This window comes from Centropristis striata, chromosome 23 (genome assembly GCF_030273125.1).
Source record: "Centropristis striata isolate RG_2023a ecotype Rhode Island chromosome 23, C.striata_1.0, whole genome shotgun sequence".
In the NCBI taxonomy this organism is placed as follows: Eukaryota; Metazoa; Chordata; class Actinopteri; order Perciformes; family Serranidae; genus Centropristis; species Centropristis striata.
This window is the reverse complement of record NC_081539.1, coordinates 30,198,219-30,216,565: the sequence shown is the minus strand read 5'-3', so window position 1 is coordinate 30,216,565 and position 18,347 is coordinate 30,198,219. Positions and strand designations below refer to the sequence as shown.

Below are 18,347 nucleotides of genomic sequence, written 5' to 3'. Positions count from 1 at the left end.
TTTTGTCAATTTTGTGTCTTTTTTTGGTCATTTTGTATTTTTTTTGTCATTTTGTGTCTTTTTTTATCATTTTGTGGTCAATTTATGTCTTTTTTGGTCATTTTGTTTCCTTTTTTTGGTCATTTTGTGTCTTTTTTTGGTCATTTTGTGTCTTTTATTGGTCATTTTGTGTCTTTTTTTGTCAATTTTGTGTCTTTTTTTGGTCATTTTGTATTTTTTTGGTCATTTTGTGTCTTTTTTTTTTATCATTTTGTGGTCAATTTATGTCTTTTTTGGTCATTTTGTTTCCTTTTTTTGGTCATTTTGTGTCTTTTTTTGGTCATTTTGTGTCTTTTTTTTAAATCATTTTGTCATTGTAGATTCATCAAAACTATAAATGAACACATGTGGAATTATGTACTTAACAAAAAAGTGTGAAATAACTGAAAACATGTCTTGTATTTTAGATTCCTCAAAGTAACCACCCTTTGCTTACTAGAATATAAGACATGTTTTCAGTTATTTCACACTTTTTTTCATTAAGTACATAATTCCACATGTGTTCATTAATAGTTTTGATGAATCTATAATGTCAATAGTCATGAAAATAAAGGAAACGCATTGAATGAGAAGGTGTGTCCAAACTTTTGTCCTGTACTGTACATTGAGAATTATTTGCATTATAAAAAAAAACTTTTAACAGTGTATTATATATTATATCATTTTTAAATTAAGAAATTTTTGAATTATTTTTATTGTTGTGTATATTAGCGATTGGTCCAATGTTTTGGGGGGAAAATAGGGCAACGCTTTATATTAAGGTCCTTGTAATAACCGTTAATTAACAAGTAATAAGGCGCTTGTAAGTCCTTACAAGATGCTTATTAACATTATTGTGTGTTTATAAGCTTATATAAGTGTTAATAATGGCATTATAATACAGCTAATAGCAGGCTATAAGAGATTTATAATAAGAACATTAATAAAAGCCTCATGAGTATCTTATAATTCTTCATAATAGCATTACATGTGTTCATTCATAGTTTTGATGCATTCAGTGAGAATCTACAATGTAAATAGTCATGAAAATAAAGAAAACGCATTGAATGAGAAGGTGTGTGTCCAAACTTTTGGCCTGTACTGTACATTTTAAATATTATCATGTAATTTGTAATGTGTCCCGTGGTTCTGGTCTCCTAAAACAGAGCGGAGTGAGTCCTCTGTCCGTTCCTTTGTGAACGGATCATTTGTCTCAGAAGAGTCACGTGGTGTCCAGCAAGTTTCCGTGTTGACAGAGATGTGAGCAGAGTGAAGCTGGTCGGGTTCAGACCAGAGATGGTGAGCTGTCATGGCTTTCTTACGGACCAAAGAGAGAACTAAAGAAAGGTTTGTAACGCTTCTGCTCTTCTTAACGTGACGTAATATGAGACAGGGACGTCACGCTGTGGTTTAGTCCGCGCTCCGCAGTGGCAGCGGAGTGTTTTTCTCCACTGTGGATGAATCCCAGTATAGCGTCAGACTGGGCCACTCAGATAATGACAGCTCCACTGTCAGCTGTGTGATGCGCTCTTATATTATTACTGGAGGCTCAAAGAGGCACTGAGCTGGAGTTTCACTCTGTGGTTATTATGTGCTGTTATAACGACTCAAGTTCACTCTATTTATAGTAAACTCAACTGTACATTGTTTTCTCTAATTGTTTTCTCTAACACTATCGTCACACTGTTAAAATGATCGCCTAAGTCATTTTTTGTCAAAATGTATTTATTTTTGTTGTTGCCTGAATCAGTAGTTCTCAACCTTTTTGAGTCGCGACCCCCCAAAATAATAAAAGAGACACAAAATGACCAAAAAAAAGACACAAAATGACCAAAAAAGAGAGAAAATGACTAAAAAAAGACACAAAATGACCAAAAAAGACACAAACTGACCATAAAATAATAAAAAAGACACAAAATGACCCAAAAAAGACACAAAATGACCAAAAAAAGACACAAAATGACCAAAAAAAGAGACAAAATGACTAAAAAAAGAGACAAAATGACTAAAAAAAGACACAAAATGACCAAAAAAGGCACAAATTGACCACAAAATAATAAAAAAGACACAAAATGACCCAAAAGAGATTCAAAATGACCAAAAAAGACACAAAATGACCCAAAAAGAGACAAAATGACTAATAAAAGACACAAAATGACCAAAAAAGACAAAATGACCAAAAAAGGCATAAAATGACCACAAAATAATACAAAAAATACACAAAATGACACAAAAGAGATACAAAATGACCAAAAAAAGACATAAAATGACCAAAAAAAGACACAAAATGACCAAAAAAAGAGACAACATGACTAAAAAAGGCACAAATTGACCACAAAATAATAAAAAAGACACAAAATGACCCAAAAAGAGGTACAAAATGACCAAAAAAAGACATAAAATGACCAAAAAAAGACATAAAATGACCAAAAAAAGACACAAAATGACCAAAAAAGGCACAAATTGACCACAAAATAATAAAAAAGACACAAAATGACCCAAAAGAGATACAAAATGACCAAAAAGAGACATAAAATGACCAAAAAAAGACACAAAATGACCAAAAAAGGCACAAATTGACCACAAAATAATCATAAAGACACAAAATGACCCAAAAGAGATACAAAATGACCAAAAAAAGACATAAAATGACCAAAAAAGGCACAAAATGACCAAAAAGACTAAAACACATTAACACTTTAACACAGTGGAGACAGAGCTGACTTCCAAAATGATTTGGCGACCCCCAGAAATCATCTCGCGACCCCAATTGGGGACGGGACCCCAAGGTTGAGAATAGCTGGCCTAAATCATCTCCTCATAGCCACCTATGGTAAAATAATTTATATCCTCAGTTGATAAGATAATGTGATTTTACCCCTTTAAAATAATAACCTATGTCAAGTGTGTCACTTTTCTTTGAACATGTCTTTGTGACTTAAACAACAAAGGTAACACTTTATTTTGAAGGTGTCTACATAAGAGTGACATGAGCGTGTCATAAACATGACATGAAATGTGTCATGAACATTAATGACACTTTGAAGTAACATTAATGCTCATGATACTTGTCATGTCATGTTTCTGACAGGCTTGTGTGACTCTCATGTAGACGCCTTCAAAATAAAGTGTTACCATATCTTGCTTAAGTCACAAAGGCATGTTCAAAAAATGTCCTAAGTCATTTATTTAAAGTTAAGTTACATAATTTACACACAGTGTTATTACTATGCCAATAGCCATCCTTTGTTACATCTTTTTTGAGTGAAATGATATATAAATGTGTTTGTTACACTTTTGGTGAAATTTTTTGTGTTTCCTGCAAAACTTGGAAAAATGAGTTAGGCGATTATTTTAACAGGGTGACGAAATTCAAAACGCATTTAAAAGGGGACATATTATGGTAGTTTTCAGGCTCATTTTTGTATGTTGGGTATCTACTATATATATATATATATGTAAATAAGCACCTTGACATGCTTTATAATTAAAAGACATGGAAATCTCATTTTACCATACACTGCAAAAAAAGAAAAGTTGGGTGAACTCAAAATTTCAAGACAACAAACTTCAATAAAATTTTAAGTTGGACAATTAAACTAAATATTTTAAGTTTTGTTTTTGAGTTTGCTCAACTCTGAATTCAGATTTTTGTCAACTCAACTGTAAGTTGTACTAACTTATAATTTTACATTGTAATAACTTTTAATCCTTACTTCTGCTAACTTCTGCAATGTGCTGAATTGGCACGATTGTAACGCCGCTATGAAATGTCAGCTAATGTTGCGACCACAATTTTGAGTTAGCATTGATACGCTAATGGCTACTCTTGTAGCTGTAACAAGCAGCGCCGCTAGCATCAGTTAGCCGCTAGCGTCAGTTAGCCACTAGCATCAGTTAGCCGCTAGCTATCCCAACAAAGAAATAAGAGTTATCAGAACTATTGTCCCTTGTTGTGAACCCCAACTTAAAGATATAAGTAACAACAACTCACCAACTTGTTTTTGAGCAGACAACTGGCTTCCTTTGTTGTGCTAACTTACATTATTGCCCTAAATGTCAGTAATTTATATTTCCAAGTTTCACCAACTTAAATCACTGTTTTAGGCCAAAAAAACACACAAGTTGGCTTTTTTACAGTGTATGGGACCTTTTTGTCTTGGTATGATTTCTTTTATCTTTAAAATAAAATCCCTACAAGATTATTTCTGACCTGAATAGGATAAAAACATAATTGTACAACTGATCTCCCCAGTGCTACTATACACATTAACCAAAGTGCATAATGGACCATATAGTAGCATCCTATTGAATAAGTCCTTGGTGAGTTCTAGGCCACATATATATGTTCCATCTGTTAAAAGCCTTTAAATGATGTTCCACAGTGCTGAGATCTAAAGTGCAGCGTTGTGTTTCCAGACTCCTCAGAGCAGTTTAACAGGGAGAAGAATATAAGATAAACTACTCCAGCTAAAGCAGAGCAAGGTTATTATAGTTAACGAAAACTAAGAAAATAACGAAAGCTAAAATTGAAAAAACATTTTCGTTAACTGAAATAATAATAAAAACAAGAGTTTTTTAAAAATTATAACTAACTGAAACTGTATTTTGTGGTTACAAAACTAACTAAAATTATAGTGAAAATGTCCTTAGTTTTTGTTTTTGTCAACTTTTTTCATTCATAATTCAGTGTTTCTATTTGAACATGCAACACATGGTGAATATGTTTACTGAGACTGGGATGTTTACACTAGAACCAAAATACAAAACACCCAGAACTGTAAGAGTTAATAACCTTATTTGGGCTGAGATGATAAACCAAAGGAAATGAAAGCACATAGCCATTACAAAAAAACTAAAACTAACACTAAAACTAGTAAAAACTAAACTAAAACTAGAAAACTCACTCTAAAAACTAACTAAAACTAACTGAATTTGAAAACAAAAATTCACAACAAAATTAAAACTGAAACTAATGAAAAATCCAAAACTATTATAACCTTGAAGCAGAGTGCTGTATTTGCCAACCAGTGGTTATAAACCAGCCCTTGTGTTTATTCATATTAGTGTTCTGTATCAAAATTAGATTACATTAGCTTTGCTTCAGTCACCACAGGCTTGCAGCAATGTGGTGACTTTTTCTTTCCCCAAAACTGATTTTGAGACCACAGCCCCATCTAAAACAAGCTTTCTTCTTTCCCCAAATTTAAAATCAATTTATCTCACTTTAGGTGACTTTAGGCCAGGGATTGCTGCAGCACTAAGAATGAATAGCACTGGCAGGAAATAAGTCATATTCAATGCAGCAGAACCAGAAAAATCTTCTTTTTTTTATTTTATGCGTCTTCTTCCTGCCAAAACCTGGTCCCTTCATTACCCACAATGCAGCTTGAGCAAGTGATGTCACTCAAGAGATCCCACTGGAGGCATTCTCTTAGTTTTCAGGCAGCTTCCCTTGGAGCCACAGAAGGCTTTATACAACTTTTTCCACATACACTACTGGTCAAAAGTTTTAGAACACCCCAATTTTTCCAGTTTTTTATTGAAATTCAAGCAGTTCAAGTCAAATGAACAGCTTGAAAGGGTACAAAGGTAAGTGGTGAACTGCCAGAGGTAAATAAAAAAAGGTAAGCTTAACCAAAACTGAAAAATAATGTACATTTCAGAATTATACAAGTAGGCCTTTTTCAGGGAACAAGAAATGGGTTAACAACTTAACTCTATGGAGTCTTGGGCTATTTTGTCCATTTTTGAATTCTTTTCATGTCTTTGTAAGTCATTTTGTGTCTTTTTTTGGTCATTTTGTGTCTTTTTTTTAGTCATTTTGTGTCTTTTGGTGTCTTTTTTTGTCATTTTGTGTCTTTTTTTTAGTCATTTTGTTTCTTTTTTTAGTCATTTTGTGTCTTTTGGTGTCTTTTTTGTCATTTTGTGTCTTTTTTTATTCATTTTGTGTCTTTTGGTGTCTTTTTTTGGACATTTTGTGTCTTTTTTTAGTCATTTTGTGTCTTTTTTTAGTCATTTTGTGTCTTTTGGTGTCTTTTTTTGGTAATTTTGTGTCTTTATTTAGTCATTGTGTGTCTTTTGGTGTCTTTTTTTATCATTTTGTTTCTTTTTTTAGTCATTTTGTGTCTTTTGGTGTCTTTTTTGTCATTTTGTGTCTTTTTTTATTCATTTTGTGTCTTTTGGTGTCTTTTTTTGGACATTTTGTGTCTTTTTTTAGTCATTTTGTGTCTTTTTTTAGTCATTTTGTGTCTTTTGGTGTCTTTTTTTGGTAATTTTGTGTCTTTATTTAGTCATTGTGTGTCTTTTGGTGTCTTTTTTTATCATTTTGTGTCTTTTTTTGGTCATTTTGTGTCTTTTTTTCGTCCTTTAGTCCAACATAAAATGTGATTTAGAATCATTTTTTTATTTTCAAAACACTATCATGCTCAATCAAGAATTTTAAATGTTGCAAATGTGCATTAATTTCAGAGTACACTGAGACATTAAACTGCATCATTTTCAATTAAATTCTGGAAAAGTTGGTGTGTTCTAAAACTTTTGACCAGTAGTGTACATATGCAGCATTACTCCCCAATACCTGTAATACACCGACTTTATTGTGTAAAATCAGCAGAGTTCCCTTTTTAATGACTTTAGTTGTTGTATAATGTTCGTCCCAGTATCAGAAAACCTGTCAATCAGTTTTAAAGTGACAGCTAATTAGAATTAGTTTGGTTCAGCCTGTTAGTTTCATGTTCTCTCTCTCTCTTCTCTTGTTTCTCTCTAGATTTTCTCTCCTCTTGCTGGATTTGGAGGAATATTATTTTGAACAGCACACAGCTTACCATGTGACGACCGCTTCAAAAAATAACAGGTAATTTAAATAGTTAACAGCAAGACTTGATGTACAACTACTAACACCAGTTACTTCATCATTTTTGACTCTATGAATGTGGTTTCTCTGGTTGATTCATCTGTTCTGTCATGATATGTGATGATCCTGATCACTATTTTACAATGCTTAACCCCATTAATGTGTAAAAACCATAATAGGTTTTAAACCCTGAGATATCTCCTGCATACGGGTGGTTGACGTGACGCTCAATTTTTGTGTTCCCAGTGACAAATATTACTAAAATTTGATAATATTTCTTAAAAATTAATGTTTTAATATGCAGTTCATTCTTCTACATCTAATCCATCTGCAAACAATGAGTATCGTTCTTCAACTATGCAAATATTCTGTTTTGAACATGACATTTGTCCACCGGTGCAACTGTCCTAGGTAGCATAACTTATCTTAAAACAACTGTAATTTAATGAAAAATGAATCTAAATACATTAAAATACTTGAATGCATGTCATACGAGTGTTTACTTAATGAATATAGAGGATATAAGTGTTAAGGTCCCTATGTAGAGTTATTATGACACATTACATTTTGTCCTCCTGGAGCAACGCCATGATGTCGATATAAAACAGGCATTAATGTGACCACCCCATTACTGAGAGGGGTCCTTCCAGAATCAGGAAGGAAGGAAGAATCTCTGGACACAAGATCACTTCTGTCTCAAATATTTTCATAATATTAATATTTCCGTGCAGTGTTGGAACTGGTCGTCTTCAGGTAGTCCTTTGGTACAACGCAGTTTAAGCATTGATCTGAATATTTTTATCAATTTACATTGATTCATCATTGAAAATAATGTAAATTGATAAAAATATTCATAACTAATATGCCTTGGGCTTATCTATCTTATCTGTTGAACATTCTCTGAATTAAATAATGACATTCTTTATTTTGTTGCACCGGTGGACACATTTTAGGACTACCACACCAAAAAGTTAATAATATGCTAAATATATGAAGAATTAGAAATGCACACATTCAGTTTTGAATTATTCACATATAAAGGGAATATAATTGTATGTCATTTGACATATATTTTTTGAATTATTCTGTTTTTCACTTTTCACGTCAACCACCCATGTATCAGGTGTTTGCAGGTACAAGGTCTAGCCTTTAAAGCTCGGAGCAGCTGTTCAAACATCATGTCATCCTGCTATGAAGGCTTGAGTCAACCAAAAGAAAAAGCTCTCAGAATGAGATTATTCAGACAATTTCATTTTATTGTCCCATTAAAGCAGACATAACGTGTCCAAGGAGGAGAAGGGACATATAAAAGCTGTTTCCACACAATTTTGCAATAATCATTAGTGTCTTTAGCCTCATAATTTGCTGTCATTAGTATAATTCTGCCGCAGAATTTAACACCATCAGCTACAGTGTCAGTAGCTGAGAACCTGCTAGGTTGTTTTACAGCACAAAACAAGATGACGGCCTTAGAAATAAGCATTCTTGCACATTTTATTGCACTTCAGTTCTAGTTCTATACACTTTTGTTTGAAATAATTCCTATTTAGCATTTAATTCCTATTTTATGCAAACTTTTCTAACAGAACTTTACATTTTTTCATGTACACTACTGGTCAAAAGTATTAGAACACACCAACTTTTCCAGAATTTAATTGAAAATGATGCAGTTTAATGTCTCAGTGTACTCTGAAATTAATGCACATTTGCAACATTTAAAATTCTTTATTGAGCATGATAGTGTTTTGAAAGTAAAAAAAAAGATTCAAAATCACATTTTATGTTGGACTAAAGGACTAAAAAAAGACACAAAATGACAAAAAAGACACCTAAAGACACAAAATGACTAAAAAAAGACACAAAAAAAGACACAAAATGACTTACAAAGACATGAAAATAATTCAAAAATGGACAAATTAGCCCAAGACTCCATAATTTCAATAAAAAACTGGAAAAATTGGGGTGTTCTAAAACTTCTGACCGGTAGTGTATCTATTTCCTTATTGCATCAAATATTTATTCATGTATCAGCTTGTATTTGTATTATTCTTTATCACAGTCTTAATAGTATTAATGTGGTTATAATCAAGCAAATAGGTGCTAAAAAGCTAACTCAGTTATTTTCCTTCCAGGAAAGTCCGAGGCTCGTTCAAAGTCTGCTCCAGATCCATCATATTTGATCCAGAGGATTTTGCAGAGCCAATTTTAAAGGTTTGTTTTAATGATACATTTTTTAAAAAGCATAGTATAGTTTTTTCACTCCTGCTACCAGATAAGATAAGGAGAATAAAGGTTCTTGTATGTTTTATTTAAGGCATCTTATTTTGACAGTCTTCTTCTTCTCCTTGTCTCAGGAGGTTAAATGAGGTCACCAGGTTGTTACATAATTATGTGTCTGTTTCTGCAGATTCCTCTTCGAGACTGTAAGAAGATCGAGTTTGTGGAGAGAGAGAGCAATCCTTTCAATGAGTGAGTATAAATTCATCTGCAGCTCGGTTCACACCCTGATGTTTACTCAGTAGAACTGGTCTGGTAACTTTGAAACGGCATGCAAATGTTAACTATAGTTAGAAACAACAACAAACTGTCTCTGGATGATAGTTCAGTTTGGAACACATTCACTGTTGGTTCTTCAGTGCTTATCAGCAGAATCCCATCATTGAATTGTCCTTATTTAATTTCACTGTGTTCATTTTGGATTTTACTTTGATTGGAACTTTCCCTTAACCCATTAATGCCTAAAGCGCCTGGAAAAAAATGCCTGTAAAACCTCTGGACGATTTTCAAATGACCCCCTAAAACCTGAAGTTTTTCTGGAAATTCAACAGAAGATTTTTCAGCCTCTGTAGCAGATAGAAAAGTATTTGAGAGCTTATATCCATGGCTTTCATACGAAGTTGAGTTTATTTGTCCAAACCTTCAATAAAGTTTTTTAAAAATCAACAAACTCAGCAAATGTTACATTTGACTGAATAAAAAATCCTATGCATAATACTAATACATGCCCATTAGCAAGATGCTAACATGATATGACCACTGGAAGAACAAGACATAGTTCTCATTAGCCTACTGTAATAATAAAAAAGATAATTATCATAATAATAATAATAAATAATAATAATACATTTTATATATTGCACTTTTCAGGGTACTCAACGACGCATAAAGTAATATAAGACATAAACAGTCATGATTTCTTATATTATCATCGCAATCAATTAGCCTATTATTATTATTAATATTAATATATTATTAATAATATTATTATTATCTCCAGATGGCCACAAATCTGTCTGTTCTTCGGTGAAAATATGTCGTCTAAAAACATATTCCTCATTCATAAATGCCGGTCGATTGGTTCCGAGGGTTCAAAGTCCAGATCAGCAATAAAATCATCGGTGCTGTTTTCATCAGATCTCTTCCGTCACTTCCTGCTGAGCTCCTCCGCTATAGTCGTCTTCCTCCATGATTTAAAGTTCTGGAAAAGTCCCATGATGCATTGCGACACTCCCGCATGTATTCTGATGCATTTCATTGGCCAAGAGACCGAAAATAGGTGGAAAAAAACTACAAATACTACAAAATGACATATCCGCTGTCCCGGTTTTAATGGTAGAATAACGCAACAGCGCTCCTGGTTTTAATGGTAGAAATGCTATAATGCTTTCCCGGCGTCAATGGGTTAAAACAGTAAAGTAATGAAGCACGGTGATATATTTTTTTAACTTGTTTGTGTTTTCCTCATAGGCCGAGGCCGTCTGCCATCAATATTTCATGTGTGCAGGTGAGAATATTGACCATGTTGATGTTGAAAGATTCACCGTAATAAACTGTAATATTTGTTGTTTTATCACACATTATTCTCTTTAATCATTCCAGCAGTGTATTGTTTGTCAAAGTAACAACACTTTTTTCATTTTCAATTTATTTCAGGTTATTTACATCAAAGAAAGCAACGTCATAGCACCTTACAGGAATGAAAGGGTGAGTCAGCTGAACCTCAGCAGGTTCTCCTCTCATGTTTAAAAGACTTTAAAACACTTCCAACAAACTTGGTATGTTTCGTAAAACGTAGATAAAACAGAATGCATCAGATTTTTAATCGTTGTGTGTTGATTCATTAAAATAAAAAGGTATCAGTTTAAATATTGCATATATTGTCTTTGTGCAGTTTTCAATTGAATATGTGGATTAGCACATTATCGCATTAACATTTTAGAAATTGGCCCGATGTCTTTGGAATCAGGGTTGTAGCATCCAAGTCCATTCATGCAAAACTGCAAACCTGTGCATTTATCATGTTATAATGGGGCGTAAAAAAGTCTGTTGAGGTTAAATAGAGTGTGAATTGCACTCCGTCACACTTGAGTTTTCACAGCCTTTAGATCAAATGAGGGTTTGAGCCGTTTTGAGACTTTGCCGCAGTGTTTTACACACATCATTTAGCTACAAGGTCTCACTGCTGAAGCTCTGTTGTCCATACTAATCACACTCAAACAGCTACACATCAGTTATTATGTATTTATATCAACAATAAAACCACTGGCTGAGGCCCCGTTTACACGAGGACGCTTGTGGGTAAAAACGACAAAATATTTTATGGGAAGTGCCTTTCGTTTAGACGGTGACGGCGATTTTGGGGCTTAAAGATGCAAAAATCTGAAACCACCCTCCAAAGTGTAAAAGTGTAATCCTCTCCTCCGTAGCGTGTCGTCTACACTGACAAGACACAAAACTCTGATCTGATCTGCTCACGTCACGTATGTGTTTACGTCACATACATGCTCCAGGACAGGAAATAAAGAAACGTGGGATTATTTCCATGGTGGGACCTTCAAGCTGCTCTGGCAGCTCTAATAAACTTACAGGAGTCTTTCCACCAAATGTCCAGGATATGTACAGATAGTATTAGTGAACAGAGAAGGATCTGGAATTACCTCCATCACATTCTGGATGCAGCGATTGGTGGGAGGAGCCAGACGGCTGTGAACGAGACCTGGGAGATCTAGTGATGGAGGAGAACTTTGTGGAAGGAGTAGCTGATGGAAATGTGTGGCGTGAAAACTTCTGCATGCCCAAAGATGCTCTTATGGCTTTAAGTGATGCCGCCTGGCTGCATACAATCCAATTTCACACACTTTTGCGTCACCGTATGCAGCAGATTTCCTCCTGAAAACGCTCGTCTAAACGAGGAATAAAAAGTGAAGACGCGACGCCACTTTTGCGTCTTCTGTTCAGACCGTCCTCGTGTAAACGGAGCCTGAAGCTACACATTTAACCAAAAATGTGCAGAAGAAGTTCTGTGGAGGACTCAGAAGTCTCCAGGATTTGATCTCAAATGACTTAAACTTCTCTCGTCTCTTTGCAGGGACCACAGAAAGTGACTTTTCAACTGGAAGGTTGGAGCAAAACAGAAGATGTCGTCCAAACGTTACTTCAGGTGCGTAGCTACTCCCAAACAATAGAGTCTCCACTACAACCTGAGTGTTGTAGGAACAGGACAGGGTGTGCTTGCTTTAATAAACTGACCCATTAGATTGTTCTTGACTCTGTAAATCATGTAATTAGGTTTATTTGTTGAACTGCTCTGTGTGACTCTGGTGTATTTTGCAGCTCCACAGAGCGTCCTGTCTGGAGAAGCTTGGAGACCAGACTGCCATGGTGAGTCAGTCATCACTTAAAGGGATAATTGAAGTGTGGTTGCATGAGGTACTTTTCCATAACCAGTGTATTGCCTACAATAGATGGCAGTTTGGAGAAACAGACAGGAGTACTGGTGCAGGAAAAGGTTATTATAGTTAACGAAAACTAACGAAATAACAAAAACTAGAATTGAAAAAACATTTTCGTTAACTGAAATAAAAATAAAAACTAGAGTTTTTAAAAAAACGATAACTAACTGAAACTGTATTTTGTGGTTACAAAACTAACTAAAACTAACTGAAATTATAGTGAAAATGTCCTTAGTTTTCGTCTTTGTCAACTTTTTTCATACGTAATTCTTTTGGTTGATATTAAATCTATTTAATCTGGTTTTATGACTTAATAACCTTATTGGGGCTGAGATGGATCAGACAAAGGAAACAAAGGAAACATTTATTGTGACCTTATTGAATCTGGCACCCAACAAATACCCCATTACAAAACAACTACAACTAATAAAAACTAAACTAAAACTAAGCATTTTCCAAAAAATAAAAACTAATTAAAACTAATGAACTCACTCTGAAAACTAACTAAAACTAACTGAATTTGAAAACAAAAATTGACAACGAAATTAAAACTAAAACTAATGAAAAATCCAAAACTATTATAACCTTGGTGCAGGAGCCAAGCAATGTATAAAAAGTCTAAGATAAATTAATGGAAATATTCTAAATAGTGATGTTGATAGTAATCCCTCCTGCCTCTGCAAACTGAAGCCGCCATCGACTGTAGTAATACACTGACTATGATTAATAATAATAATAATAATAATAATAACACACACTCACTGTCCATTTTAAAATCTAAGCACACACACTGGGACTCTAAAGCCTGAAAGATGGTGATATGGTGAAAATCAAAAGCATGAATGATGATAAGTTTTTGCTTTTTGTATTTTATTCCACATAATCTTAATTCCTTCAGTGCATGGTTTTTGTTAATTGTTGGGAACAATCATTAGCATTCACAAGCAAACATCCAGTTCTTGTTTATTTCTAGATTGCAGCCAATTTACAATCACGACTGGCGAGGTCGTCTTTTGACAAAAACTGGTATGTTCACTTTGATTTATGTTTCACTGTTTGGTACACCACAATTTTTAATAAATATGGTGATTTAAACATACACTACTGGTCAAAAGATTTAGAACACACCAACTTTTCCAGAATTTAATTGAAAATGATGCAGTTTAATGTCTCAGTGTACTCTGAAATGAATGCACATTTGCAACATTTAAAATTCTTTATTGAGCATGATAGTGTTTTGAAAGTAAAAAAAAGATTCAAAATCACATTTTATGTTGGACTAAAGGACTAAAAAAAGACACAAAATGACCAAAAAAAGACACAAAATGACCAAAAAAAGACACAAAATGACAAAAAAACACACCCAAAGACACAAAATGACCAAAAAAAAGACACAAAATGACAAAAAAAAGACACAAAATGACAGAAAAGACACCTAAAGACACAAAATAACTAAAAAAAGACACAAAATGACCAAAAAAAGACACAAAATGACAAAAAAAGACAACAAAAGACACAAAATGACCAAAAAAAGACACAAAATGACAAAAAAAAGACACAAAATGACCAAAAAAAGACACAAAATGACATAAAAGACACAAAATTACAAAAAAAAAGACACAAAATGACTTACAAAGACATGAAAAGAATTAAAAAATGGACAAAATAGCCCAAGACTCCATAGAGTTAAGTTGTTAACCCATTTCTTGTTCCCTGAAAAAGGCCTACTTGTATAATTCTGAAATGTGCATTATTTTCCAGTTTTGGTTAAGCTTACCTTTTTTTATTTACCTCTGGCAGTTCACCACTTACCTTTGGACCCTTTCAAGCTGTTCATTTGACTTGAACTGCTTGAATTTCAACAAAAAACTGGAAAAATTGGGGTGTTCTAAAACTTTTGACCGGTAGTGTATATTGTTGTTGTATGTGAGCGTGCAGCTTGATAAAACAATGTTGTAAATGTGATGTGAAGCTTTGAGAGTGTGTGTGAGAAGCCTCACATGGAGTGTGCGGTGGAGATGGTCCTGCCTCTGGTGTCCAACCCGGGACACGTCTGCATAACGGATGAAAGCCTGTACTTCCAGCCGCTCAATGGATATCCGGTGAGCCGCCACATCTGCACGCTGACTTCTGTTATACAGTTCAGTTAATTATATCGTATTTACTGATGACTGATGTGTCTGGACCTTTAGGATCAGGTGATTCAAATCAAACTTCACAGAGTGAGGAGAATCTACAAAAGACGGCATGGACTCAGACCTCTGGTTAGTACAACTAGCCAGAGAAGGCTAATGAAGAATAATGTGAGGCTCAAATAACTTAACTTAACTTGTCTCCCTCCAGGGTCTGGAGGTGTTCTGTACTGAGAATGATTTCTGCTCTGACATCTACCTGAAGTTCTACAACACGGCTGACAGAGATGAAATCTACTACTACATCGCTACTTTCCTGGGTGAGAAAAATAAAGCCAGCAGTGAATCTGTTACAGATTGTGTTTAAATTCTTTTTAAAAAATTGTGTCAGCAGTATTGAAGATTACATTTTTTGGATGAAAGTTAGTTTCTCATTGTGAGACTTTCCTGACTTTGCAGAGTTTTGATACAAAATGTTTTTAGTGACATAAATACCCAGTTATCCTTAAAGGAAAGTTATGGGGGATATACCACCATTTCTGATGTGTTTTCAAAAACACTATCCCTAAATGTCAAAGATCTGTGATGTGACATAAACATTACATTGGCCGCTTATAGTATTTATGTTTATAATATTTATGTTTATAATATTTCACATTTTAAAATTAAAAAAAACTACACAAATTTGCCTTTTTCTCTGCATCTCCACAACATCTATCAAAATTGTGACATTATTAGTTCTGTTTAACAACAAATTATTTTTTAGATTTGTTTTTAAGTAGCATAATAATAATAAATTGATAATAAATAAATACAAATACCCATGTGTCTTTTTGTTTATCAAAATTGTGACTTTAATTTGTTCAGGAAATATGGTCAAAACAAGTTAAATGCAATACAGGACACCCTGTTAACCCATTGAAGCCTGGAAAGCGTTTACGTCGTTTTGTAGTATTTGTATAAGCTCTCAAATACTTTTTGAATTTCATTTCTATCTGCTACAGAGGCTGAAAAATCTATTATTTAGTAGAAGCGTTCACACTTTTTTTTCCAGAATTTTTCCAGAATTTCCAGAAAATTAGAGGCTTATTTTAAAATCACCCAGCGGTTTTTCAGGCCTCAATGGGTTAACGGATTAGAATTGTTAAATGGGTTTAAACTTAGCCTAGTAACAAAAAATAGAATATTTAACGTGTTTGTTACACGGGTGTCACCATGGGTTCTTATGGGTTAACCTGGACCTCAAAAGGTGGAAGCCCATTTCCACTGATTGAAATAAAAAGTCCTCTAGTCTTGTTGAAGGCCTGAATGAGTATCAGCTGTCAGCATTGATCCAAAATATTGGCATTCACCTTTTGGAAACCACTTTTGGTGAAACCCTATATCACATATTGACTGAACCGTGTTTTCCTGCCCAGAGAACCACGTGACGGAGCACACAGCAGAGAGCTACATGCTGCAGTGGCAGCGCGGCCATCTGAGCAACTACCAGTATCTGCTCCACCTCAACAACCTGGCTGACCGCAGCTGCAACGACCTCTCCCAGTATCCGGTTTTCCCCTGGGTCCTCGCTGACTACACCAGCGCTCAGCTAGGTGGGTCGGAGAAGAAATGCAAGATGATCCGGATGAGAAAACACAGCCAGCTTCTCAATCTAATGACTCTACTGCATACAGCTGCTCAAATAACTGCTATTGTGTGTTTGAATTTTTTATTTTTTATTTATTTTATTGTTGTTTGCACTTAAAAAACATACAATCGTTAGGAAATAAGAGTGCAAGAAACAGTAAAAGAAAATGCAGGAAAGATCAAAAAGCCCAATGGGCTTATATATACGCGACCCTCCCTCTTAAACCTATAAATAACTATACTTTACTTAAATTACATAGCTAGATGAAAATAAAAAAATACAAACAAAATTTAAACAAAACAAATACAAAGGTGTAGAACAGGGGTCTCAAACTCAAATTACCTGGGGGCCGCTGGAGGCAGTATCAAAATGACCAAAAAAAGACCAAATTACAGAAAAAGACAAAATGACTGAAAAAACACTACATTACGTTAAAAAAATTACGTTAAAAAGACACAAAATGACCCAAAAAAATACACAAAGTGACCAAAAAGACACAAAATGAAAGAAAAAAACTAAATTACTTAAAAAAAGACACACAATTACCAAAAAAGACACAAAATTATTAAAAAAAGACAAAATTACCCCATAAAAGTAATAAAAGGGACCTTCCACACACAACATGGTAAAGTCCCATTCATATAAAACTCAAATTAAACTTTCATATCAAGTTTGAGACCCCTGGTGTAGAACATCTATAGTGATTTTTTGAGCTTGGTCTTAAAAGTATTTAAAGAGGAACATGATTCTGTTAGATGTTTTATGTCTAACACCTTGATAAACAAATGAGAATTTGGACAGAGGTCCTACAGAAAGGAATATGTAAATAATTCTTTCTTCTTGTAAGATGTGTATGATAATGAGAATTAAACTCAAAGTAACTATGAAGAAAGTTAGGTAAAGATGCAGGAAGGCAAATTACTTTATACATAAGAACCCCTGTTTGATACTTATTGACCTCATAAATTGTAAGTAGTTGCAATTGTTTAAATAATGGTTTAGTTTATGGGCTAAATAAGAAGAGTTAGTGGCAATTCTTACAAAGGATTTATGAAATCTATGAATTGCCTGTAAATAAGAATGGTAAGTGCTCGCCCAAATTATATTACAGTAAGATATGTAAGGATAAATTAAACTGTAATACAATATTAGAAGTGTGCTCTTTTTCAAATGGTGTTTAACCCTTTTTATAATGCCCAACGATTTTGAAACCTTTATACAGACAAGTTCACAATGATTCTTAAAACAGAGTTTTTCATCAATGTAGTTTGATATTACTTATTGTGTGCCTTATTGTTTTAAAAATGTAGCAAGTAGAGCAGTAAGGGGTAACAATAACCGTTCATATTAAACATACATCAGTTGTTAATTATCAGGATTTCTTTATTTCCCAGATATGACTAATGCTGCCACATTCAGGGACCTGAGCAAACCTGTGGGAGCCTTGAACAAAGAGCGACTAGACCGACTGCTGGTGAGACTCTGCTGCTTCTCTGTTTCTTAGATATAACCCAGTGAATACTTGGGATTTAACTTAGAGGTACTTTGTTAAGCAGTTTACATGAATACATTGCTTAGTATGGAAATGTGTAGTATGATTGTAACATAACTTAAAAACTATAGACAGATGATGTTGAATTTAGCCAGGAAACAAATCAAAGGTGTATTATTGGTTGTTTTTTACGAACCAAGAACAATGCAAGCTACAAGCTACCTGTATGCTAACCTAAGCTAAGCTAAGCTAAGGTTAGCCAGTTAACTGTAACTTAGCCACATGGCGTGGATCTGGCATTGCTTCTTAATTAGCTGATAAATTAAATTTCAAACCAACAGCTAACTAGTTGGTATCATAGATATCTAGGTATCCTTGAGCAAGATACTGAACCCCAAAATGCTCCCGATGCTGCGTTCATCGGTGTGTGAATGAATTCCCAATGGTGGCAGGTGGGACCGTTTAGGGTAGCCTCTGCCACCAGTAT

At 34.1% G+C, this 18,347-nt stretch overlaps 1 protein-coding gene across 1 annotated transcript in view; it reads left to right on the top strand.

Moving 5' to 3' along the window:
• The first annotated feature begins 1,245 nt into the window (after positions 1-1,245).
• Positions 1,246-18,347, top strand: part of nsmaf (neutral sphingomyelinase (N-SMase) activation associated factor) — a 32,463-nt gene continuing 15,361 nt past the window's right edge. The window contains exons 1-14 of the mRNA XM_059327505.1: positions 1,246-1,365; positions 6,788-6,874; positions 9,007-9,085; positions 9,282-9,343; positions 10,622-10,658; positions 10,808-10,858; positions 12,243-12,314; positions 12,488-12,535; positions 13,580-13,632; positions 14,579-14,708; positions 14,799-14,870; positions 14,950-15,058; positions 16,157-16,333; positions 17,763-17,842. Of these exons, the coding sequence (XP_059183488.1) occupies positions 1,328-1,365; positions 6,788-6,874; positions 9,007-9,085; positions 9,282-9,343; positions 10,622-10,658; positions 10,808-10,858; positions 12,243-12,314; positions 12,488-12,535; positions 13,580-13,632; positions 14,579-14,708; positions 14,799-14,870; positions 14,950-15,058; positions 16,157-16,333; positions 17,763-17,842 (1,095 nt within the window). The 5' untranslated portion in view covers positions 1,246-1,327. The remainder of the gene's footprint in view (positions 1,366-6,787; positions 6,875-9,006; positions 9,086-9,281; positions 9,344-10,621; positions 10,659-10,807; positions 10,859-12,242; positions 12,315-12,487; positions 12,536-13,579; positions 13,633-14,578; positions 14,709-14,798; positions 14,871-14,949; positions 15,059-16,156; positions 16,334-17,762; positions 17,843-18,347) is intronic.